Raw genomic sequence first — 21,714 nt, 5'->3', positions numbered from 1 at the left:
TTGGGAGAGGGCTTAAGGCGTTCGGAACGCCTGCGGAACCAAGATGTCTATCAGGAGGAACAACAAGGCGTTTGGATGGGAGCGAGAGCCAAAAGCAAGACCACCACAGGCCCGCCCAAGGGTCTGTCGAAAAATCAAAACAGACATTAAGTATACTCAAGCGGTCCGAAGTGGACGATATTGACGAGATTTACTTGGGAACTGACTACAAGCCTTTTAATGAACCGGATTCCACACACATTCAGTGTGATCCAGTCACTTTTTGCCTATGTAACGAATTGGACATTTGTAAATCCACACTCTTGGACAACACGAACATTTATCCAGTTGGAACTTTGTTAGCAACACCACTGGTTGGACCAGAGTTAGACGAAACTTTCAAATCTTCTGGCGAGAATGGTAATGTACTGTTTGAACCTACAGTTAATTTAGTAACTAGTGCGCACAATCATGGCATTCTTAACAATACAGCCAGTTTGACAGAAAAGCATAATGGGTATGTTGAGAATAAACTAACTTATATGGAAATGTTATGTAATGCAAATATATTGGATTTAACAAGTAATGGTGTGAACACCTCCATACCTGTGCATGATAAAATTAGGGAAGTGAACAATTCATTTACCAACGCACAATTGTGTAAAAACGATTTGAACGAAACAACTCACAGTTTTAATATGTGTGATATGGATTTATTGAACCTAAGTACATACACAATAAATGATGATTGCAACGTTCAGGGTAGATTTCTAAATGGTGTCAAGTCAGGGGTTGTAGGACACACAAACTCAGAATTCTTAAATACTGGTAACAATAATTTAATGAATGCAAGTACACACTTGATTTGTGAAGACATTAATTCTCAGAATGGTGATATACTTAGGGACAATGTGCACACTAACCTAGACACTTTATACACTGTTGTAGTTGAAACAACACAAGTTGAGAATGGTGAATTTTTTCTAAATCCAGTACCTATACCTTTGAGTATAGAGGAGAATATACTGGATGGAAATACAAATGGTGGTTTTGATATAGTGAATTTTCACGAGGTGGGATCTCAGGGGAATATTATTGCTGTTACCTCCATACTGAGCGAAGGTGTTATAAGTAAGCCCAAAATAATCTTTAACACTAGTAAAGATTTCAAAGTGTACAACTATTCAAATACAGATATTGATACAAAGCATGCTGACTTTCTATCTAAAGGATTTAATTTTGTACCAAGCAGGGGGGGCAATATTGTGGACTCACTTATAGACCTAAAATTATTTACTCGCAAAATGAATATAAAAACTTATTTTGAAACTGATATTAGCAATATTGAATGTGGTAATGACGGAAAGGTTCTAAAAAAATCCAGTCTATTTAATCCTTGTATGAACCATTCAGTTTCTATTTTTGAATGTTTATGTGAAAAAGAATTTAGGGAACACTATAGACACAGAAATTGTTTAGGTCAGTGTAATTTAACTAAAGAAGAGAATGATATTTTGAAGCTTATTAGTAACAAAGATTGTATACGCATTATGAAACCGGACAAGGGCAATGGGATAGTTGTTACTAACAAGCAAGACTACAACAGTATTATGATGTCTATGTTATTAGAGGACAATTATAGTGAAGTTAGTCTTAACGAAATTAAAATAGCTTATCAAAAAATAGATATGGCCTTGGAAGATATGGTGTATCAGGGAGAGATTATTGAAACTGAGTATGAGTTCATGTTGAACCAACACCCTGTTGTGAGTGCTATTTTTGGAATACCCAAGATTCACAAAGGTCTAAATAATGTGCAATTTAGACCAATAGTGGATGGAAAGCGTAGTAAAGTAAGTTTTATAAGCCAGTTTTTGGATCCGAAACTAAAGAAAGGCTTAGGAGTTACACCCTATATAGTAAAGGATTCATGGCACTTTTTGGAATGTATTAAACATTGGAAAATACCAAAAGAATTTTATTTTGTCACTATAGATGTGTGTAACCTATTTAGTGTGATCCCACACGATACAGGCTTAGAATGGTTAGAGGAACAACTTTGTGTTACTGGTGTTTATGAACAAGATGAAGTCAACACATATGTTAGATTAATGGACTTAGTATTAAGAAACAATTTTTTGTACTTTGATGGCCATTATTTTAAACAATCCTTTGGCGTAGCTATGGGGGCAGCTTGTGCCCCCATCTACGCAAATTATATTATGGCTTATTGGGAAAGAAAGTATGTACACACAAGTGAATATAGCCCATTTATCAACATGTATTTGAGATTTTTGGATGACATCTTTATTATTTGGACCGGGGAAAAACTTTTATTAGATAATTTCCTTGAATATATCAATAACACAGTTTGGTTTCTAAAGTTCACACATCAGGTCAATACTGAAAAGATGGATTATTTAGATGTGAGTTTAACATATGATCAAAAAGAAGGTAAGGTTAGAACAAATATATTCAGAAAACCTACCTTCTCAAACTCTTATCTACACTATGACAGCTGGCACCCCCCACATCAAAAAAAGGCCATAGTAAAAGGGCAGATGGTTAGGGTGGTACGCATGGTCAGTGATGATGTGGACTTTGAGATGGAATTAGATTCTGTTATTCAAATGTTTCTTAACAGAGGGTATCCGACAAAACTATGTTTAGACCTGAAAAGGGAAATTGTATTTAAAAGAAGTAACACAATTATAGTTCCAATTATTACATCCAGTATGGATCAATTTGGGTATTCTACAAGTAACAGTGAATCAAACACTTTTGGAAATGACACTGTTTTGTATATTTTAAAATACAATTTGGATTCTGAGGTTCTAGTTAACATAGTTATGAAGTATTGGGAGATATTTCATAGGAATAAGGTGGAACCGAGGATTTTTTCACACAAGCCCAAGTTTGTATAAAAGAAGGACATGTCATTAAAGGACATTTTTGAAAGAAGTAAGGTGGATACAATGGTTAATAGTAACAAATGCAAAGGAAATTATAAATGTGGTAGATGTACAACTTGCAAATACATTTGGACATCAGGACACACAGTTTCTATCAATGAATATGATATTTTGATAAATGGACATTATGATTGTTATAGCAAGAATTTAGTATATTTAGCCAAGTGTGAAGATTGCAGGGCGTTTTATGTAGGGAAAACCTGTAGAAGGTTTAGGGATAGAATAAAAGAACACATTCTTGATATAAAACATCAAAAACCGACAAACTCCCTGGCTAGACACGTTATGGCCAATGAAGGACATAATTTTAGATTTTGTGTGATCCAGCAGGTGTGCTTCGACCAACAGGGGAGAATTACTGAATACCACTTGGATATGTGTGAGCTTACATGGCAACTTAGACTATATGCCAACCATGATCCAGGCCTGAATGAATTTCTTTCAATCAAGCCTTGGCTTAGGTTAAAACACCTTCAGAACATATAGTATTTTAAGGTATTGTACTGAATGAAGGGGGTCAGGATGTTCCATTATTTTTACACAGCAAATTTATTTTGGTTAGGTGTAACCATTTAAAATGAGTTATACATCACACACGCAATAACATTCCAATATTATTTTACTGATAAGGATTTATTTATGCATTGTCATAATTTGGTAGAAAATATGTAACACTTCACATACATACATACCTATAGGGCACCTACAGCATGCATAGGGTATCTATCTATTTAGGATATAATAGATTTAGTATGAAATTATGCTGGCATATAATTATTATTTACTCATTTTTCAGTTTTTTAGGAGTAACAAATTAACATAGGAAACGTACACGAATCCATAGGATGTTTTATTTACTATTTTAACCAAACATCTTTTTGTAACTAGGGGATGTAACATCTGAATTGTCTCTTTAACAGAATTAATTGAGTGTAATTATTCAATTTGTTTTGATATAAATAAGCAGCACTACTTCACCAATCTGATGAAGTCATTTCCTTGGGACGAAACCTAGGTCATTGGTGAACTGGAGCTGCTACCTTGGAGTGTTCTTTGTTCTATGCGTTTGGAATAAACCTGTTTTTTACAACTTTGGCAGCCTGCTTCTGTACTTGTTCTTCCAGCATTCCACTGAAATGGTAGGGACCTTTCTTGCCCACACAGCATTGCCCAGATCTGTACATCTACCCAGAAGCCCTCAACCAGGTTGACTTAAGAGAGTAAGTGGACAAGATTTTCTTTTTAGGAAGTTTCTCCTGGCCTGGACTCCCTTTACAGCTCAAAATCGTGCCTTGTTGGATTACTTGTTTTTAGACTTTTGATTGTAGTTTTAGTTGCTCTTCCTTGAAGGTACTTTAGTCACTGTCTCTAGTTTCCATCAGGTCCTAAATGGTTTTGTATTTGCTTACTTAAAGGCCTTGCATACTATTTAAAAGTGCATGTTTACTAAGGTTTCTGTTATGAACCTGGGAAACACAGGTTCTTTAAATTTGTTTGAAAAGTTAACCCTTCTTCCTCACAAAGTGGCTTCCAAAGCAGACCTAAAACTCTTGGTACGCTTTATTCTTGAGAATAGATTTCTGAATTGCAGACTTTGAGTTCTTTATCTGAGTTTTCATAAGGGTCTAGTGTCCCTGTGGAGTAATCCATCTTTCTTGCTAAATGTAGCTATTTATAGCTATCAAGATGAATTTAAATTGGTGAATTAAGTTACACATCTTCATCTGTTACATGGTTTGGATTTGCATTTGCAGTTATACTTCTATCTGGACAGTTTGTCTTTGTCCGGGATAGTCTTACTGGAAAAGCCCATCACAAGTATGTACATGTTGAAGTTGCACTATCGCAGGTATTTACACATTTGACATATCCTTGCATATTTGAAGTACAAACGTCCTTAAATTATACAATATATATTTACACTTTAGGCGAGATGTAGTTTCTGTAATAACACAAATAAGAAAGTCAAGTTCACAGTGATTAGAATACTTGAGTTGTTGTTAGTGTGTTGGAATTGGAATATTGTGCCGAATAAAGTAAATCATCAGTGTAGATGTTTGTGGAAAAAGATAGTGTAGCTGTAGTTATTTAGCCATAAAGCCTTAGCGCTGTGTGTATCTTGAGATCAAATCTTGAGTTTAGGATGTGTTGATCTCAATGAGGGGGTAGATATAGTAAGATATAGGGTAAGGTATATGAAAATTTGAGTCTTGTGGAAAAGAACAGGTTTAAGAGTCTAGTTCTGTGATAGCTGGGTAAAGTCCGATGAGAGAGGAGGACATGTTAGAGAAAAGAGCAAAAGTATGTTAATACAGGTAGGAATGTAAATGATGAAAAATGAATAGTAAGAAACCTATGTGTAACAAGTGAGATCTAGCCTGATGAGGAGCAGGAACAAATCCATGATCAAGTAAGGTGTTGCTTAAGTAATATTTTGAAGCGAGGGAGTTTTCCAGTAATTCTTATGTTTTGAAGAGTTTGCATTCCAAAACTTGGAGACATAAGAATACAGGGAGCCCCCTGCTTGGTTGCTGTAAGCATTGTTCGCTTGAGTAGAGGTCCCTTGTTGAGTAAAGCAGATGTAAATTTTGTGGAACTGGGAATTTTTTTTGGTGGGGGGGAGGTTATCAATTAGTTTTGCGTAGTAAGTTGAGTATGGGCATTGGTGGCAAATTTTGTTGTAAACAGAGGAAGCCTGGATTTAAGTGATCTGCCCTTGTATATATATCGCCTATCTTAACAAATAAGAGGGTTGACACTAGGTAGGGTGAGGCTAATTTTTTTTTCTTGCAGTGGCAGTCTAGTATTGTCTGGCTGTATAAAGGGATCCTGGCTTTTGGTGAGTTAAAATGTTTTATAAAATATGTTCAAATTTTAAGCTCATCTGTTACAATACTAAGAAGTTTAGTGCTGATTACCATTTCAGTTTTGGTATTATTCAATGATATAATCTTGAAAGATTTGTATTTTGTTATACTGTTTGGTTGTGAAGATCATAAGTTTTGGTTTTATTAGGATTAAGGAGGAAATTAGATTTTTTTTAGCCAGGATTTGGGAGAAAGGTACTGCATGCTACCAGTAATGGACCCCTTCAGCAAGAATGAAATGATGGCAGGAAGATGGGTACATAGGTCATGGGTATGCGTTAACTCAGTCTAATTCTGTTTGTATAGCATGCAGCATGCCTGTCATTGTTCAAAGTATAGAATTTTACTATGGTAAATTACCTTCTCTTCTATGCACAACATATCATAGTCTGCTATGATATAAAATTAAAACAAGACCAAAGAAATCCGGAAAGAAGATCCTTCTCTGTGTCATACACTCATAACTGGACCAGGAAGTGTCCAAAGTCACCAAGTGGATTTCTGACTGTTTTAGTGTTAACAGAAATGCAGCAACGATTTTGGCCATCAAGCCTAAAGCATGTTGTATTAGGGCAATGGCTACTTCTCAAGCCTTTTACAAGATTGCCACTGTGGATAATTGTGCAGCTGACAAAATGGCTTCTCTGTATAGAAAAGGTTTTCTAGTCTTCTTTGCTTTCAGGTCTTCAGTTATTCTGTCATGATATGACCCAGAAGGGAAAGTTGGGTATTTTATCCAAAGAGTTGGACAGGCATGAATTGTGAAGATACAAAAGCTGTATACTTAATGTAGTGATGTATCTTCTTGATTCATGGCTTGTCCATGTCAGTATCTCCACTCTCCTTCCTCTGCCACTTGATTTTGAATGCTTGGAGGGATGTTAAAGATTTGTTTGTGTGGTTTATGTATGTATGTATGTATGTTGGTGTTCGCTAGTGTAAGGTACAGGAAAGGTAGGGAGAAAGAGGGATGTGGAACAGTGCGGGAATTGGAGAGAAAGTTCAATATGACAAAGTATTAAATGCTGAATTTACTAGTGCCTGCAGCAGATAGCCCTAACAGTTGAAGTGAGCAGATATGGCTCATCAAGATGTTTTGTTTCTATTCCACCTGAGCCTTGCAGACGTTAATATCTTTAGAGCTGCAGCCTTAATTTCTTCATAGTTAGACTCTTCTCCCTTTGGATGAGTATGTGTCCTCGAACAGTGAAGTACCATTGACCTCTGATTTGTTACCTGGTAGTGTCAGGACTCTTCCACCAAAGTTTTGAGTAGTCAGCAGTGCTCATTAATCTGTGTTAGCAGCATTGCTGCAATTTAGCCGGATTACAATTTCTGATGACTGTTTCACCTGCAGTTTGGGGGGAATAAAAAGTCCTTACTGCCTTATGCAAGAAAAAAAATGGAACCTTAAGGAAAGGGATACTTCACATAAATCAGCTGACACTAAGGCTAGTGATTCTTAGTGTCCAAAGTTCTGTAAAGGGAGTTTATATCAGACTAAAACTCGGCCCCCTTGCCCTATTTGACCAGGAGGGGTATGATTTGAGGCTGTAAGGCCCATGACCATACAGAAATTTCTCTGTACTAGCTGAGAATGTCCACCTGCATACTACATTTTGGACACCTCTCTTTATTTTGGTCATAGTTACACTTGCATAGTTGAAGCATGAGCCTAATATGACTTTACAGAAGACAAAATCTGGCACAATACTGCCTTGTGAAGCAGACTGTTTTATAAGGGTTTTGCATTTTCACCCCACCTTTTTAAGAGCCGGTCTGAGTTTTGCACTTTGACAAAACTGAATGTTTGGTCATTTGTGTTGATTGGTTGAGTTTCAGATTCATTTCTTGAAAATGTACATTTTTAGTGGCCGTTACCTCTGGTTTTCTGAGCTGCATATTCTTCTTTGTACAGAACCTACTTTGGCCTCTTTAGAGGTTTGGATGCCACTGACACATGATTGTGTATTGTCCCCAGCCATCCATCTTGATGGCTTGGTTGCCTGTCCTGTCATTGGATCCAAGCAGGCAGATTCTCACTCGGATTCTCCAGCTCTCGAGCTTCCCCGTTCTGTCATAATACACTATGCCTACCTTTTCTCTCAGGTCTGGGGGATATCGGAAAAAAACAATCAACAGCTGTTTTCTGCAGAGAAGCTATGTTGTGGCTATTCTGATTTTATAGTGAATGCATCTTATTACTTTTTGGTGAGCTGTCGCACTGGAATTAAAACAGTTGATGCTGCCTGCTTTTTTCTGGTTTCACGTCTGTCTTCCATTTGGCAAACACGTGTACTCTTTGCAGAACATGAGAAAATGGCAACAGACTTGCAAATGTAAGTCTTCATTTTTTTTTTTTCATGTTCTGACATATTAGTACAGAGATTCTTTGTCACAAAAAGACGTGACAGTTCAGCATCTGTAACTTAGTAGTTCTGCTTTTCATCATTATTGCAGATGTTCTTCGTGTTTCACTGTTGCAGTCATTACATTTGGGTAATCTGCTGGCAGGTTGCCCTCAGTCAGCCTTATTAACAAAGTCTTGGGTCCTGCATTGGTTGCTGTCCCTTCTTCCATGACGTCAGGTCGTCAGGGGTATACAACATGCAGCCGACGCCATTTTCATCAGTCTGTCTTGCTGCGAGGTGCCCAAAGCAGAAGCAGTTCGCAAGTGCCGGTCGTCTGACTCCTGAAATTTTCATTTTCGAGTTTCAGAACCGAAGTCTTCAACCTAAAGCTAAGTACCCCATTGGGGAAACTTTTTCTTGCTCCTTACCGATGTCAGTAAAAGTTTATAATTGTATTACTTGTGCGAAGTAAATACCGCCATAAGGATTTTCATTTGTACTGTATTCCTTGCCTAGGCCCTGACCACAACGTGCCTTGCTGTCAGTTTTGTGCTAAATTTAATCAACGCACTATAAAGTGTCGGTATATTTTTGCATCAAACTATTTTGGCTCAAGATTCAACTATCCAGAAATGTCATCGGTTAGCAATCAGACATACACAAAAAACACAAAGAAAAAGAGACGGACTGTTGAGGTCCAAAACTGACGAAGCTTCTCCTAAGCCAGTCGCCGGTTCGCTGGTACTCAGTGAGGCGCTTTCGCAGCCCCCGATACCCGCTACTTTTGATTCACAGGCCTCTACTGAGACCCATTCAGAGTCCGGTATGCCGCGAGACGCTTATTGAACCCACGGATGTCTCTACTTTAGATGGGTCTGGAGCCGCTGAGCAGGCACCGGCTTCTGAGGGTGTTTTCAGGCCTAAAGATTTGTATATTAAACCAACGCCATCTTCAAAAGCTAGGCCAAAATCAACTTCTATGTCAAAAAAAAAATGACGCTTGGGCCACATGCACAGGCCCCTATGCCTAAAAAAACAAATGATCAAAATGGCTGAGGATTTAATTACCTTGATCAGGGATTACCATTACCTTCCTGCTAAGAGGCCTTGGCAAGGCACTGACTATGAATCATCAGATCAGGTTTCTATTTATTTTGATTCCTCTTCTGATCAGGAATTATCTATTCCACCTTATGAGGACTCCTGATGCAGAAGATTCCATCCCTTCTGCTTCTCCTCCTGAGGATTTTTCTTTTGCATAAACTTTGCATACGTTAAGGAACACTTTCACTGGGAGAGTCAGGATTTCTCAGAATCTAAAATTAGAGGCTTGGGGATTTACTACTTCTTCCTCAGCATAGGCCTTTGGCTATACCTCCTGTTCTAGACATTGTTGATGTTTTCTCAGAATCCAGCATGGTTCCCGATTCCCTGCCTCCGGCTCCTAGTAAGCCAGACAGATATTACAGGGTTCCTGACTCCCACAAATTCCTTTTTAAAAACCCTACTGCTGACCTTGAAAACATTTTTCAGGGTCCCAAGGGCGTTAAGGCCTCTACTGCTAAAAATCCGTACCCCTTCTGTTAGAGACTCCAGGGCGCTGGATAGATTGGGCAAGAAGGTTTACACGTCTGCAATCTTGGCAATCGGGGCTTTAAACTGTCCATTTCATATGCTTAAATATCAGCAGCATATCATGGGCTTACTTAAACAGAAAATGATGTTGATTTTTGACTGTGTGGAAAGAGTTTCAGGATTTATTGCATTCAGCTGAACAAGTTGGAAAGCATACTTTGCAATGTGGTTTTGATTCCTTGGAGGCCTCTTGCAGGACTGCTGTAACTGGATCTGTGATAAGAAGGCATGCTTGGCTCAAGGAGCAAAATCTGCCTGATCATGTTAAAGCAAAATTGTTAGATGCTCCTTTACAACAGGACAGTCTATTTGGTAATAAGGCAGAAGATGTTTTGAAAAAGATGGAAGATAAACCTAAATCTATGCAAACTGTAAAAGATTTCTTCCAAGTGCAGCCACCCAGGTTCAGTAGGCACTGGCCTACTAAGAATTGGTCCTTTCCAGTACCCACCAGAGCCGCTCAGGTCAAACCCAGACACTCCAAAGGCGCCAGGTTTCGGTCACAAGGAACTTGCAGAACAAAACAATGGGGTGCCTCCACCTCCAAATCTGGAAGTAACGAGGCACCTTCCTACGGTAAAAAGTCTCAATGACTTTCCTCTGCAATCACCAAGCACTTATCTTTTGGCAGCCCCTTTGGGGGGGGGAACTGGCAGTTCATGCACAAAATTGGCAACTAATTACTCAGGACAAGTGGGTTTTAAATATAGTATCCCAGGGATACAGATTTCATTTCCACACGTTGCCAATCCCAAACGGATGACCAAATCTGCCTCCAAATCAGTGGGCAGAGGCCCAGAAACAAGTTATGTCCCTCATGAATATGGGGGCTATTCAACCAGTACCAGAAAAGGAAAAGGGACAAGGTTTTTATTGAAGACTTTTCCTGGTACCCAGAAAAGACAAATCATGGCGGCCAGTTCTGGACTTGTACATTCTAAATACATTTCTGGACATTCCAAATTTCAAGATGCTGACTCTACAACAGTTACTGCCTATGCTAGGCAAGGATGCCTGGTTGGTAACTCTAGACTTAAAAGAGGCTTACCTGCATATCCCAATCAGGGAATCTTGCAAAAGATACCTCTGCTTCAGAGCAGGCTCTTTGCATTACCAGTTCTCTGCACTGCCCTTTGGCTTATCTACTGCGCCCAGGGTCTTCACAAAGTGCCTGGCACCAGTAATTGCATTTTGTAGACAAACATTGAAATTTATCCTTACCTGGACGATTGTCTAATTCAGGCAGAAAACAAGGATGGTCTTCTAAAGCATTTGGCATTTGTAAAAAGGCTCCTAATCTTAACTTGTCTAGGGTACACCATAAACGAAAAGAAATCGCAACTGGTACCCTCTCAAATAATTACATTCCTGGGTGCAAGCTTGAATACAACTGCCCAGATGGTTATCTCACACCAGAAAAACTAATTCAATTGATGACTTACTTCAAACAAGTAGCCACAAAAACCCAGCTATCTGCAAGACAAATTCTGCAGGTCTTGGGATTCATGGCTTCCTGTATTCTAATATGAGGAAACTTCAGTAGTACCTAAAAAGCTTATGGAGTCAACATTGTCACAGCCTGGAAACAATGATTCCTATCTTTCCTTGCCTGCATGGTGGGCAGAGGCCTGTCACCAAAACAAGGGACTGTCATTCATTCCACTCCCTGCCACCCAAACCCTGACTACAGATGCATCCGATTATGATTTGGGGGGGGGGGGGCGCATCTGGCTGGGAGATGCATTCAGGGCCAATGGAGCCCAAATCAAATGCACCTACATATCAACCAGAAAGAGATGCTAGCTGTACAGAATGCTCTGACAGCCTTCAAGGACAATCTTCATCCAGAAAAATGTGTAAAATCAACGGCCAACTTCTCTGAACTGTACCAAAAACCTCAAATAAAGAAGTAGAGAGGAGAGAGCGAATTGTATTCCAAAAAAATGAACGCTTTATTAGAAAATCTGCGTTTTCGTCCGTATATAGACTTCATCAGATTAAAAGTATGTACTCATTACATTCTTATTTATACAGTTTTAATACTTCACAAACCAATCCTAACTGACCATGTTTGAAAATTAACAAATCAGCATCAGTTTTTCATTAAAATCCCATTAGAATCTCATTAATATGTATCACCTTTTAAACCATAAAACCATTTGTGTTTATATAAATACTATTAAATTATTAAAACCTAAATAAAATTTTGTTTGTAAGTATTATTTTCCATTTCTTACGTAGCTTAGAATTAAATGCATATTATATTTGCATATATAAAAAAAGTTTTTTATTTAAAATACAATGTATAAAATAGATGAGAATTCCTTGAACAATGTTTAGCACCATCTACTGGTCATTTAATTTATGACTTCTTGCAACTATATTCTAGCTGCCCTCAATTTTAACAATGGTAAAATAGAAATGTACTCATTCAGACCAGGGGTTCTGTTGGCTTCTAAAGCCACCTGCCACCATAATTCTTTGTAGCCTATGGTCTCTTCCCATGGACCCCCCCTAATGTCCTCTTTTAGTTGGTCCAAGATAAAAAAAGTAAAATTGATATTCTTTGCAAGTCTTACTATGCCTGAAAAGTGCATTCGTTTCCCTACACTTTTTAATGTCGTACATGTGTTCATAGATCCTCTTTTTCAAGGTTCTTTCAGTTTTACCAACGTAAAACGAAGTACATTTTTTACAAATTACCAAATAAATGAGCCCTTTAGAATCACAGTTAAAGTAACCTTTGCTATACAGCCATAGTTCCCTACTATCCAAATATACTTTCTCAAGGTTTATAACAAATTCACATTGTTTACACTTTCCACATTTAAATGTCCCCACTTTACATGAAAGTGCCCTATCAGCTATTTTTCTTCCATTCCCATTTTCCAGTATATTTTTAATGTTCAGGGGGTTCTTAAACACAACTTTTGGATTTGAATCAGATAGACCTCCTAAATCAGTGAGAGTTTTGAATTTCTCCCATTCTATTTGAAATAGCTCCTTTACTTTCTTATTTAGGTTGTTGTATTCTAGTACTAGTGATTGTTCATATTTATCATTCCCCATTTTCATGTTAACAGCATCATTAATTGTAATTTCTCTTTCCCCTAGGATGGGCTTGAATCTTCCACTTCTTGCCTTAGTTACTTCTGTTCTAAGTTAATTGATAAACTCTTTGGGGTACCCTCTGTCTATAAACATCCTCTCCAATTTGTCACATTCAATATTAAAGTCCTCGTCTAAGCTTGTCATCCTGGATCCCCTGACGAATTGTCCCTTCACAAGGTTCCTTTTGCAATAAATTGGATGCGCACTCTCAAAGTGGAGAAATGAGTTGACATATGTATCTTTCCTGAATACATTTGTCACAAAAGCCCCAGTAGTTTTCCTAATTTCAATGTCTAGGAAGGCAATACTGTTATTTGGATGTTGAATGTGTGAACTTGAGGAATTTAGTTGTTTCACCAATATATTTAATAAAATCATTTAGTTTATCATATCCACCAGTCCAAAAAATTATTATATCATCCAAAAATCTTTTGTACAGTTTACAGTATTGCATATGCCCAGAGGGAAATATATGCTTTTTCTCCCAATTGGCGAGGCCTAGGTTAGCAAATGTAGGTGTGCAAGTGGCCCCCATTGCTACTCCTTGTATTTGTTGAAAGTACTCTCCGTTATGGAATAAGAAGTTATTTCTTAACACTAGGTCCATTAAACTTATACATGCTACCTTGTCCTCAAAAGACACATTTTTATCACAGTATACCTCGTTTCCAAACATTCTGATTCCTTCCTCATATGGAATGGACCCAAATAAATCTACAACATCTATTGTTACTAGGATTAGGTCTTAGTCAAATAATTCGGGAACCAATGCTCTTAGTAGGTCCCAAGAGTCCCTTAAAATCGCCTTTTTGTTCTTCCATATATGTTTTGTTTTAATATCTACAAACCTGGCCAAGGGTGTCATTTTGGACCCATCAGATGACACTATCGGCCTGAAAGGAGGGTCATCCCAGTTCTTGTGGATTTTCGGTATGCCGAAAATAACTGGTATTTTCGGCTTGTTGATTTTAAGGAAAGAAAACATCTTTTCATCTATTACCATTTCTACTACCATATCCTGTAGAACCATGTCAATTTTTTGGTATGCCAGATTAATCTCATTACGTGATGTTATCTTATATTTAGTTCCATCCATAAGAATGTCATTCATTTTGCTCTCATACTGTATCGTGTCCATTATTACCACGCCCCCTCCCTTGTCAGGCTTCATTACCCTGACTTCTCTATTGTGTCTAAGTTCTTCCAACATCCTTTTCTCTCCCTTGTCCATGTTGTTTGTATGTTTAATCTTTTTATCCATTTTCTTAATTCCATCTTCCAACACTTTTTCAAAATTTCTAAGTTGTGCATGTATGGGAGGGTTAAAGGTGGATTTATTCTTTAAGACTCTTTGTTCTTCATTTATTTGTATACTATTCCTATCCAGACCATATTCTTCCTTTCTAAATAGTAACTCTAAATTCATCTTTCTTATAAAGATTTTTATGTCTAGTAATGATTGCACCCTGTTCCCTTTGACTGATGGAATGAACTTAAATCCTCTCTCCAATAAAGAAAATGTTCCTTCCCCAGTTCCACATTGCTATAGCTGTAAATAGTGAATCCATCTAGGGTGTGTTTATGGCCATCAATCACTATTTTATTTTCATTCACTTTAATGTTGGATGGGGGTTCTAATGCGTATATTTCCCCCTTCCTCTTGACCTCTTGGTCTGAATGAGTACATTTCTATTTTACCATTGTTAAAATTGAGGGCAGCTAGAATATAGTTGCAAGAAGTCATAAATTAAATAACCAGTAGATGGTGCTAAACATTGTTCAAGGAATTCTCATCTATTTTATACATTGTATTTTAAATAAAAAACTTTTTTTATATATGCAAATATAATATGCATTTAATTCTAAGCTACGTAAGAAATGGAAAATAATACTTACAAACAAAATTTTATTTAGGTTTTAATAATTTAATAGTATTTATATAAACACAAATGGTTTTATGGTTTAAAAGGTGATAAATATTAATGAGATTCTAATGGGATTTTAATGAAAAACTGATGCTGATTTGTTAATTTTCAAACATGGTCAGTTAGGATTGGTTTGTGAAGTATTAAAACTGTATAAATAAGAATGTAATGAGTACATACTTTTTGTTTAATCTGATGAAGTCTATATACGGATGAAAACGCAGATTTTCTAATAAAGCGTTCATTTTTTTGGAATACAATTCGCTCTCTCCTCTCTATCTTCATCCAGGACGACTACTGATAAAGACAGACAACACCACAGTCATGTGGTACATAAACAAGCAGGGGGGTACCCATTCCTACCCCCCTTTGCAGACTAGCCATGGCTGTGTGGAACACTGCCTTGACTTGCCAAATACATCTACAAGCTCATTTCCTGCCAGGAAAGCAAAATACTCTGGCAGACGAACTAAGCAGAAATCTTATGGACCCACATGAATGGAAACTGGATCCGCAAATCTTCAGCATGTTGACACGCAAATGGGGAAGCTCAGACACAGATCTTTTTGCCTCACCCCAAAACTATCAGTTGGACAAATTCTGCACAAGAATTCATCACAAAAAAGCTTGGAAAGTGGATGCTCTATCCTTCAGCTGGAAAAACCTATCAGTCTATGCCTTTCCCCCTCTGCCTCTGCTCTCCAAGGTCTTACTAAACGTCAGACAGGAAAAAACAAAAATGATTCTGATTGCTCCAGACTGGCCTCGCCAACACTGGTACCCACTCCTATGCAATATGTCACACCTTCCTCCGTGGTACCTGCCTCAGACACCGTATCTACTGTCTCAGCAGAACTATCAAATTCTGCACACTCTGCTCCAAACTCTGAATCTTGCAGCATGGCTAATCAACTAATTTCACCAGTTACATCTCTCAGCAAACCTGTGATGGATGTCATTTTGGAGGCTAGAAGGCCTAGTACTAGAAAATCTTATGCTGATAAATGGAAAAGATTCTGTGCCTGGAACCAAGCACAAGGAGTAAGCACAGCAATACCCAGTATTCCTCAGATTATGCAATACTTAACTGAGATGTGTCACAAGGGCCTATCTTTTTCTTCCATAAAAATCCATGCCTCTGCCATTTCAGCTCATTGCAGCACAGAGCTTCCCCTCTTTTCTCATCCCCTGCTAAAGCAGTACCTCAGAGGGGCCAAAAATTTAAGACCTCCCAGGAGAGCACCAACTCCTGCATGGAACTCAATTTTGTGTTGGAAAAACTCACCATACCTCCTTTTGAACTAGCTGCTGCTGCAGACATAAAATTTCTCTTTTGTAAGACTGCTTTTCTTTTAGCAAGTCACTTCAGCTAGAAGGATTTCAGAACTACAGGCTCTCATGGCAGTTGAGCCTATACCCGGACAGGGTGGCTCTCTGGACCAATCCATACTTTATGCCTAAAGTGGCATCTAGTGTGGCTCTTAATCAGACCATTCATCTGCCAACCTTTTTCCCAAATCCACAGAACAAGGGTGAGTGGATTCTGCATTAATTGTATGTACACAGACAACTAAGATTCTACTTAAACAGGACAAAACTTTTAAGAAATTCTGAGCTATTACTGGTAGCATTTGCTGCAGGGGCAGAGGGAAAGGCTATTTCAAAGCACACTATTTCAAAATGGATAAGCCATTGTATTCGTTTCTGCTACATGCACCATGGTAAACCTGTCCCCAAGGGGATCAGATCTCATTCCACCAGGGCTGCATCTACTTCTGCAGCCTTTCTCAAAGGGGTTCCTACCAGAGACATTCTAGAAGCTGCTACCTGGAGCTCAGTTCATACGTTCACCAAACATTTCCATTTATCTCTCTTCTCTAAATCCAGAGCAGGCTTTGCCACTGCTGTCCTGCAGGGCCTTAACTGCTCCTAATGCTGTATAATTCCATCCTCCCAACCATAGCTTTGGGATTCTACCCAAATGTAATGACTGCAACAGTGAAACGCAAAACATAGTACAGTTGTGTACACTTACCATCAATGTAGATGTTCCGAGTGTATTCACTGTTGCAGTCCTGGTTACCCACCTGCCAGCCCACTGTTTTTCTCTTACTATACCTCTTCTTTGTTTTACTATGCTCAAAAGCCTTTTTAGTGTATTTGCTTTTATTTGGAGGTGTATTTTTTTTTTTTTGTGTTATAAATTTGTGTGTGTATGTAATAAATAAATAATAAATATATATATATATATATATATATATATATATATATATATATATATATGTGTGTGTGTGTGTGTGTGTGTGTGTGTGTGTGTGTGTGTGTGTGTGTATGTATGTATGTATGTATGTGTATATATATATATATATATATATATATATATATATATATATATATATATATATATATAATTTATATTTTGCTCCCCATTTGGGGCACCTGACATCTGGGGCAAGAAAACTGATGAAAATGGTGTCGGCTGCATGTTTTATACCTCTGAAGACCTGACGTCATGGAAGAAGGGACAGCAACCGATGCAGGACCCAAGACTTTGTTAATCAGGCCGACTGAGGGCAACCTGCCAGCAGATTACCCAAATGTAATGAGTGCAACAGTGAATGCACTCTAACAGCTGCATTTATGTTAAGTGTACACAACTGTACTTTCCATAAGACTGTTAGATTATTTGTAGTGTTTATTTTCTGTTAGAATTTATATGTAGTATTATATAATGCTTTATATCTGTAAAACAGCTGTTGTCCTTTTAATTGCATCCCTTGTCCTAAGAGGTTTTGTATTTTTCTCCTTTTCTTAGATGTACCGTTTGGTGGTGCTAAAGCAGGTGTGAAAATCAATCCAAAAAACTATACTGTAAGTGTGAATGCATACTTGCATTTCTATCATTTTTCAAAGCTTGAAACTTATGTACTACATCACAATTCTTTTAATTATGTTGCATGTTGATAATATTGCAGCATTTAACTTTGTCATAAATGTCCTAGACATTTGTTTAATGATTGTGAAAAAAAACAAGGTAGAGCAGAACATAAATCTCAGCTGTTCCAAAAATTTCAGAATGTCTAGATTTTCATCATATTTTCGGTCTGGTCCTCTCTTTTTCTTGACAAGTCATTGAGAATTGAGGTCATTAAGTAATGGAGACATTTGAGGTTTTAGGCTTTGTATCCTTCAGAAAATGCATGTTAATGCAAAGATGCAAAGCCTTTTATTTGAACAACTTCCTTAATTTGTAAGAGCAGTATTTAAGATCTGTCTCTGATTCTGCCCTTTCCCCCCATTCTTTTTTGATTTGTCTAGAATTCTTGCATTAAGAAGTTGAGTGGTATGGAGTGCAGCAACTGACAACCCTGAATCTAGTTACAAATGAGTGTTTCAACAATTTTAAACATGCAGCTTGGCAAGTGGATAGAACACTTTATTGCAGACCTCTAAAAAAAGAACTAGTGCTTCACCAAATGCCTTCATGGATTTTAAAAATATATAAAAAAAAAACTAAATGTTTTTGACCAGTCGAAATATTCAGACAATTTATCAGCTGAAGCATTTAACATTTACTAGCCTAAGCTTTTAACTGTCCAGAAGGGAGTGAAATGACAAACTTAATCATTAAAGTGGGCAAATAGAGACTCTTAGATTTTTTTTTTTTTTGTGTTAAGTATTTATATAATCAGCAATTCATTATTCATTATTCAGTCCATGAGGTTGCACCATACTGAAAGTAAACATAAAGTCTGCTTAATTTTGCAGGAGTACCTTACAGACCTTAAAGAAATCACGGTTATGACGTTTACATAAAATGAGTGCAAAAAAAAAAAAAAAACTGACTAGTAGACCTGTCCATAATGTGCAATTATGATCCGTGGGGTCATAAAAAAACTGGAAACCTATCAAATTGGCAAAGTTAGTATTGTCGAACATACAATGTGCAAGGACTGTTCAGTAAAACTATAACTTCTCTGACAGAGTTTGCCTTTTTCTTCACTTTTGTATGATCTGTAAGCTGACATATGTAAGATAGGTGGGTGCGGGGGGAGGACCCCCCCAAAAGTCTTTTAATGTTTGCTGAAGATAGTTTTGTTGGGAAGTTTTCCAAATGTTTACTGTTGCCAAAGCTAACTTCAGTGAGTTGCCATGATTCCATAAAACATACCCCATTTATGGTGAAAGTCCATCTCCTATCTAAATACTCGCATATTTTTATTGAGGCCAGATTCTTGGCAATAAAACTTGACCATCACTTAATAGCTACACAATATATAAATGCCAAATTCTACCATTCCACCATTAGTTCTTAGTTAAACAGTGGACTACAGAACAACATGTGCATGAATTCCTACCTTTTCCATGTTCTTTCAAAACGGCCATGTAGGTTGCTGTCTGCTAATGAGCATTCCTTGATTAACAAGCATTCAGTTGATTTAACAATTATTGTCAAAGATCAGATAATGTGAGAATAAAAAGTCTTCAGCCTTTTGAGTATCTACGGTTACACAGTTAACCCTTCAACAGTACTGAATTGTACAACTTAAAATTAGCTTGTCCAAGTTTTTCACTTTTTTTTAATTTTGTTAACTGGGTAAGCTTGCTGGACATAAATATTCCTTTTCAAGTGTGATCTGGGATCACTGTCTGGTTAACTTTTTCAGTGCCGCACAGTAGGCAGTGAATACTGAGAGAATCAAATACCGGACTGTAAGAAGCGGCTGTAAAGCTAATGGCACATAGCTTTAATCCTCTGCACTGATGGCTAGCAAGTAAACACAAGTCCATTCCAGAATGACTTTCTTCTAATTAGTGGACTTGCACTTCATAAACAAATGTAATAATAATTGTATTTTTATGTATGTCTTTGTTTTAATTTCTGTTAGCATTTCATAATGACAAAAAGTTGACCCATTTAAAGATGTGTTTTAATTTGGTATACTTTAGGTTAGAGGTTGTGTTTTTTGTTTCTTTCCAGATAGTGTTTTGCACTTTTCTAGCAGTGGATTTTATCTTGTGTACTACAGTTAATTTCCTTTCTGGGCCATAAAAGTAATTCATAGGGAGGGTCTGCAGGTGTGATGTGTGTATTTTTGGTTTACCATATTCTACAGATGCATACACTTAATCAGTTCGCCGTTGACATGTAACTAGTTGGAACTAGACTTTTTTTTTTTTTTCTGGGAGTACCGTGATCAGCTTAATTTTAATTCAAGTTTGATAGGACATGTTTGCTGAAAATATGACTGGTTATCACTATTACATGTGATTCTTTTTCTTTAAGGGAGAATGTTCTCTTAAGACTAGTGGAGCAACATTGAGGGAAACCTTTGCTTTTACATATGTTGAACCTTTTAATGAGTTATGTGAAACACCACAGAAACACTTATTTAATAAAAATGTGATTGTGTGGGGATATTTTTAGATTTTATTTTTTAGTGTGAAAGGTTAAAGAAAAATGTTGAAATTCATCGCCTAGGATGGCTTGAACTGCCAAACCTACTGCAGTTCAACCAGCTAATGGTGGCACATAAAGTCCTTTACCAACCAGAAAATAGACCTGCACTAAAAACAGCAAATACACCTGCACTAAAAAATGTTATCAGCCTCTACACCAGCACCCGACCACTGTGATCATCCACTAGACTCCCTAGTTCAAACATACAAATCCAACTACTCAGCTGGAGACCTGTTTGCCAACTCCGTTGGAAAAGTATGGAACAGACTCCCAGCTGACTTGACCCTAGAACCCTCACTAACTCAATTCAAAAGCAAACTCATATACTTCAAAACTCATTGGTTATGTCCTTGCACTAACCCTGACTAGTGACCTCTCTATTTCTTTGGTGCCTTACCTTCAACTACTTCTAACTTTTTTCTACCACTCCATTTCAGGAAGGGTCAATTGTATAACTGCTGCTCAGTGTGTCTTAAACATGAATAATGTTATGTATGTTTAACTTAGAAAATAATGATATGTTTTGTAAAGTGTTTTATAATAAGTACTATATGTGCTAAAAGCTGGTATTGCTTATGACTGTAATCTACTTGAAACTAGCATTTACTAAATATTCAATGTGTATTATTATCTTGGAGCTTTTCTCCCTGGACCTCTGCTGAAAATGGACATGTATCCAGTCAGACTATCCCAGTCAACAAATGTAAAATAAATAAATAAATGGTGTTTTTTGGGTTACAGTTTACTAATATTTTTGAATTATGAAGTATCATGTTTGGATAAACCTCTTCACATCAGATGCCTGTCACTGCTTGGTAATATTCCTAGCATTTGGGTATGGCCTGCAGTGCCACTAGCTTCCATTGGTCATTCCCTTCCCTTTGTGCTCTTCCCCAGTATTTTGAATTTTTGGAGCGTCTCCTCCAGTCCCAGCACAAGGTGTGACAAGTCTAACTTCAAGGCTTCTTCTTGATGATTCCTAGTTAGATATTATTTCTCTAGCAATTGGACTTAAGCATTTTTTTCAACAACCCACATTAAAGAATGTCTGTACTCCTGGTTGATTCATGTCTTATGACAGCTCTGATGCCACTTGCTGTACAGTTTGGATCCCAATGCTTGCTGTCATTAGAAGCCCTGCATTTGCATGCACGAGCATCAGTGTCCGTGTAACTATTCATAGGTAGTTACTAGACATGTAGTCTAGGTGGCTGTTAAGGAGCTTAGCCCAAATTCTCAGTTGCCCCAAAGTACTGGCTTTTAAGGCGACTTGCTGAAGGTTACACAGACAAATGAAAATGGAACTATTCAAATCCTGTACCCATTGCACAAGAAGCAGCTGTTTAACAGGTCAGAGCTTTAGTCCTCTGCACTAACTGCCAGGCAGTACCATATGATTACCAGTTAAGACTC

General features: G+C 37.5%; 1 protein-coding gene across 1 annotated transcript in view; it reads left to right on the top strand.

Annotated features, from left to right (window-relative positions):
• Nucleotides 1–21,714, top strand: part of GLUD1 (glutamate dehydrogenase 1) — a 563,305-nt gene that overhangs the window by 50,319 nt on the left and 491,272 nt on the right. The window contains exon 3 of the mRNA XM_044056503.1: nt 17,656–17,711. Within this exon, the coding sequence (XP_043912438.1) occupies nt 17,656–17,711 (56 nt within the window). The remainder of the gene's footprint in view (nt 1–17,655; nt 17,712–21,714) is intronic.

This window comes from Protopterus annectens, chromosome 14.part0 (assembly GCF_019279795.1).
Source record: "Protopterus annectens isolate FY-2018-M chromosome 14.part0, PAN1.0, whole genome shotgun sequence".
Taxonomy (NCBI): domain Eukaryota; kingdom Metazoa; phylum Chordata; order Ceratodontiformes; family Protopteridae; genus Protopterus; species Protopterus annectens.
This window is presented reverse-complemented; position numbering and strand designations above follow the sequence as displayed.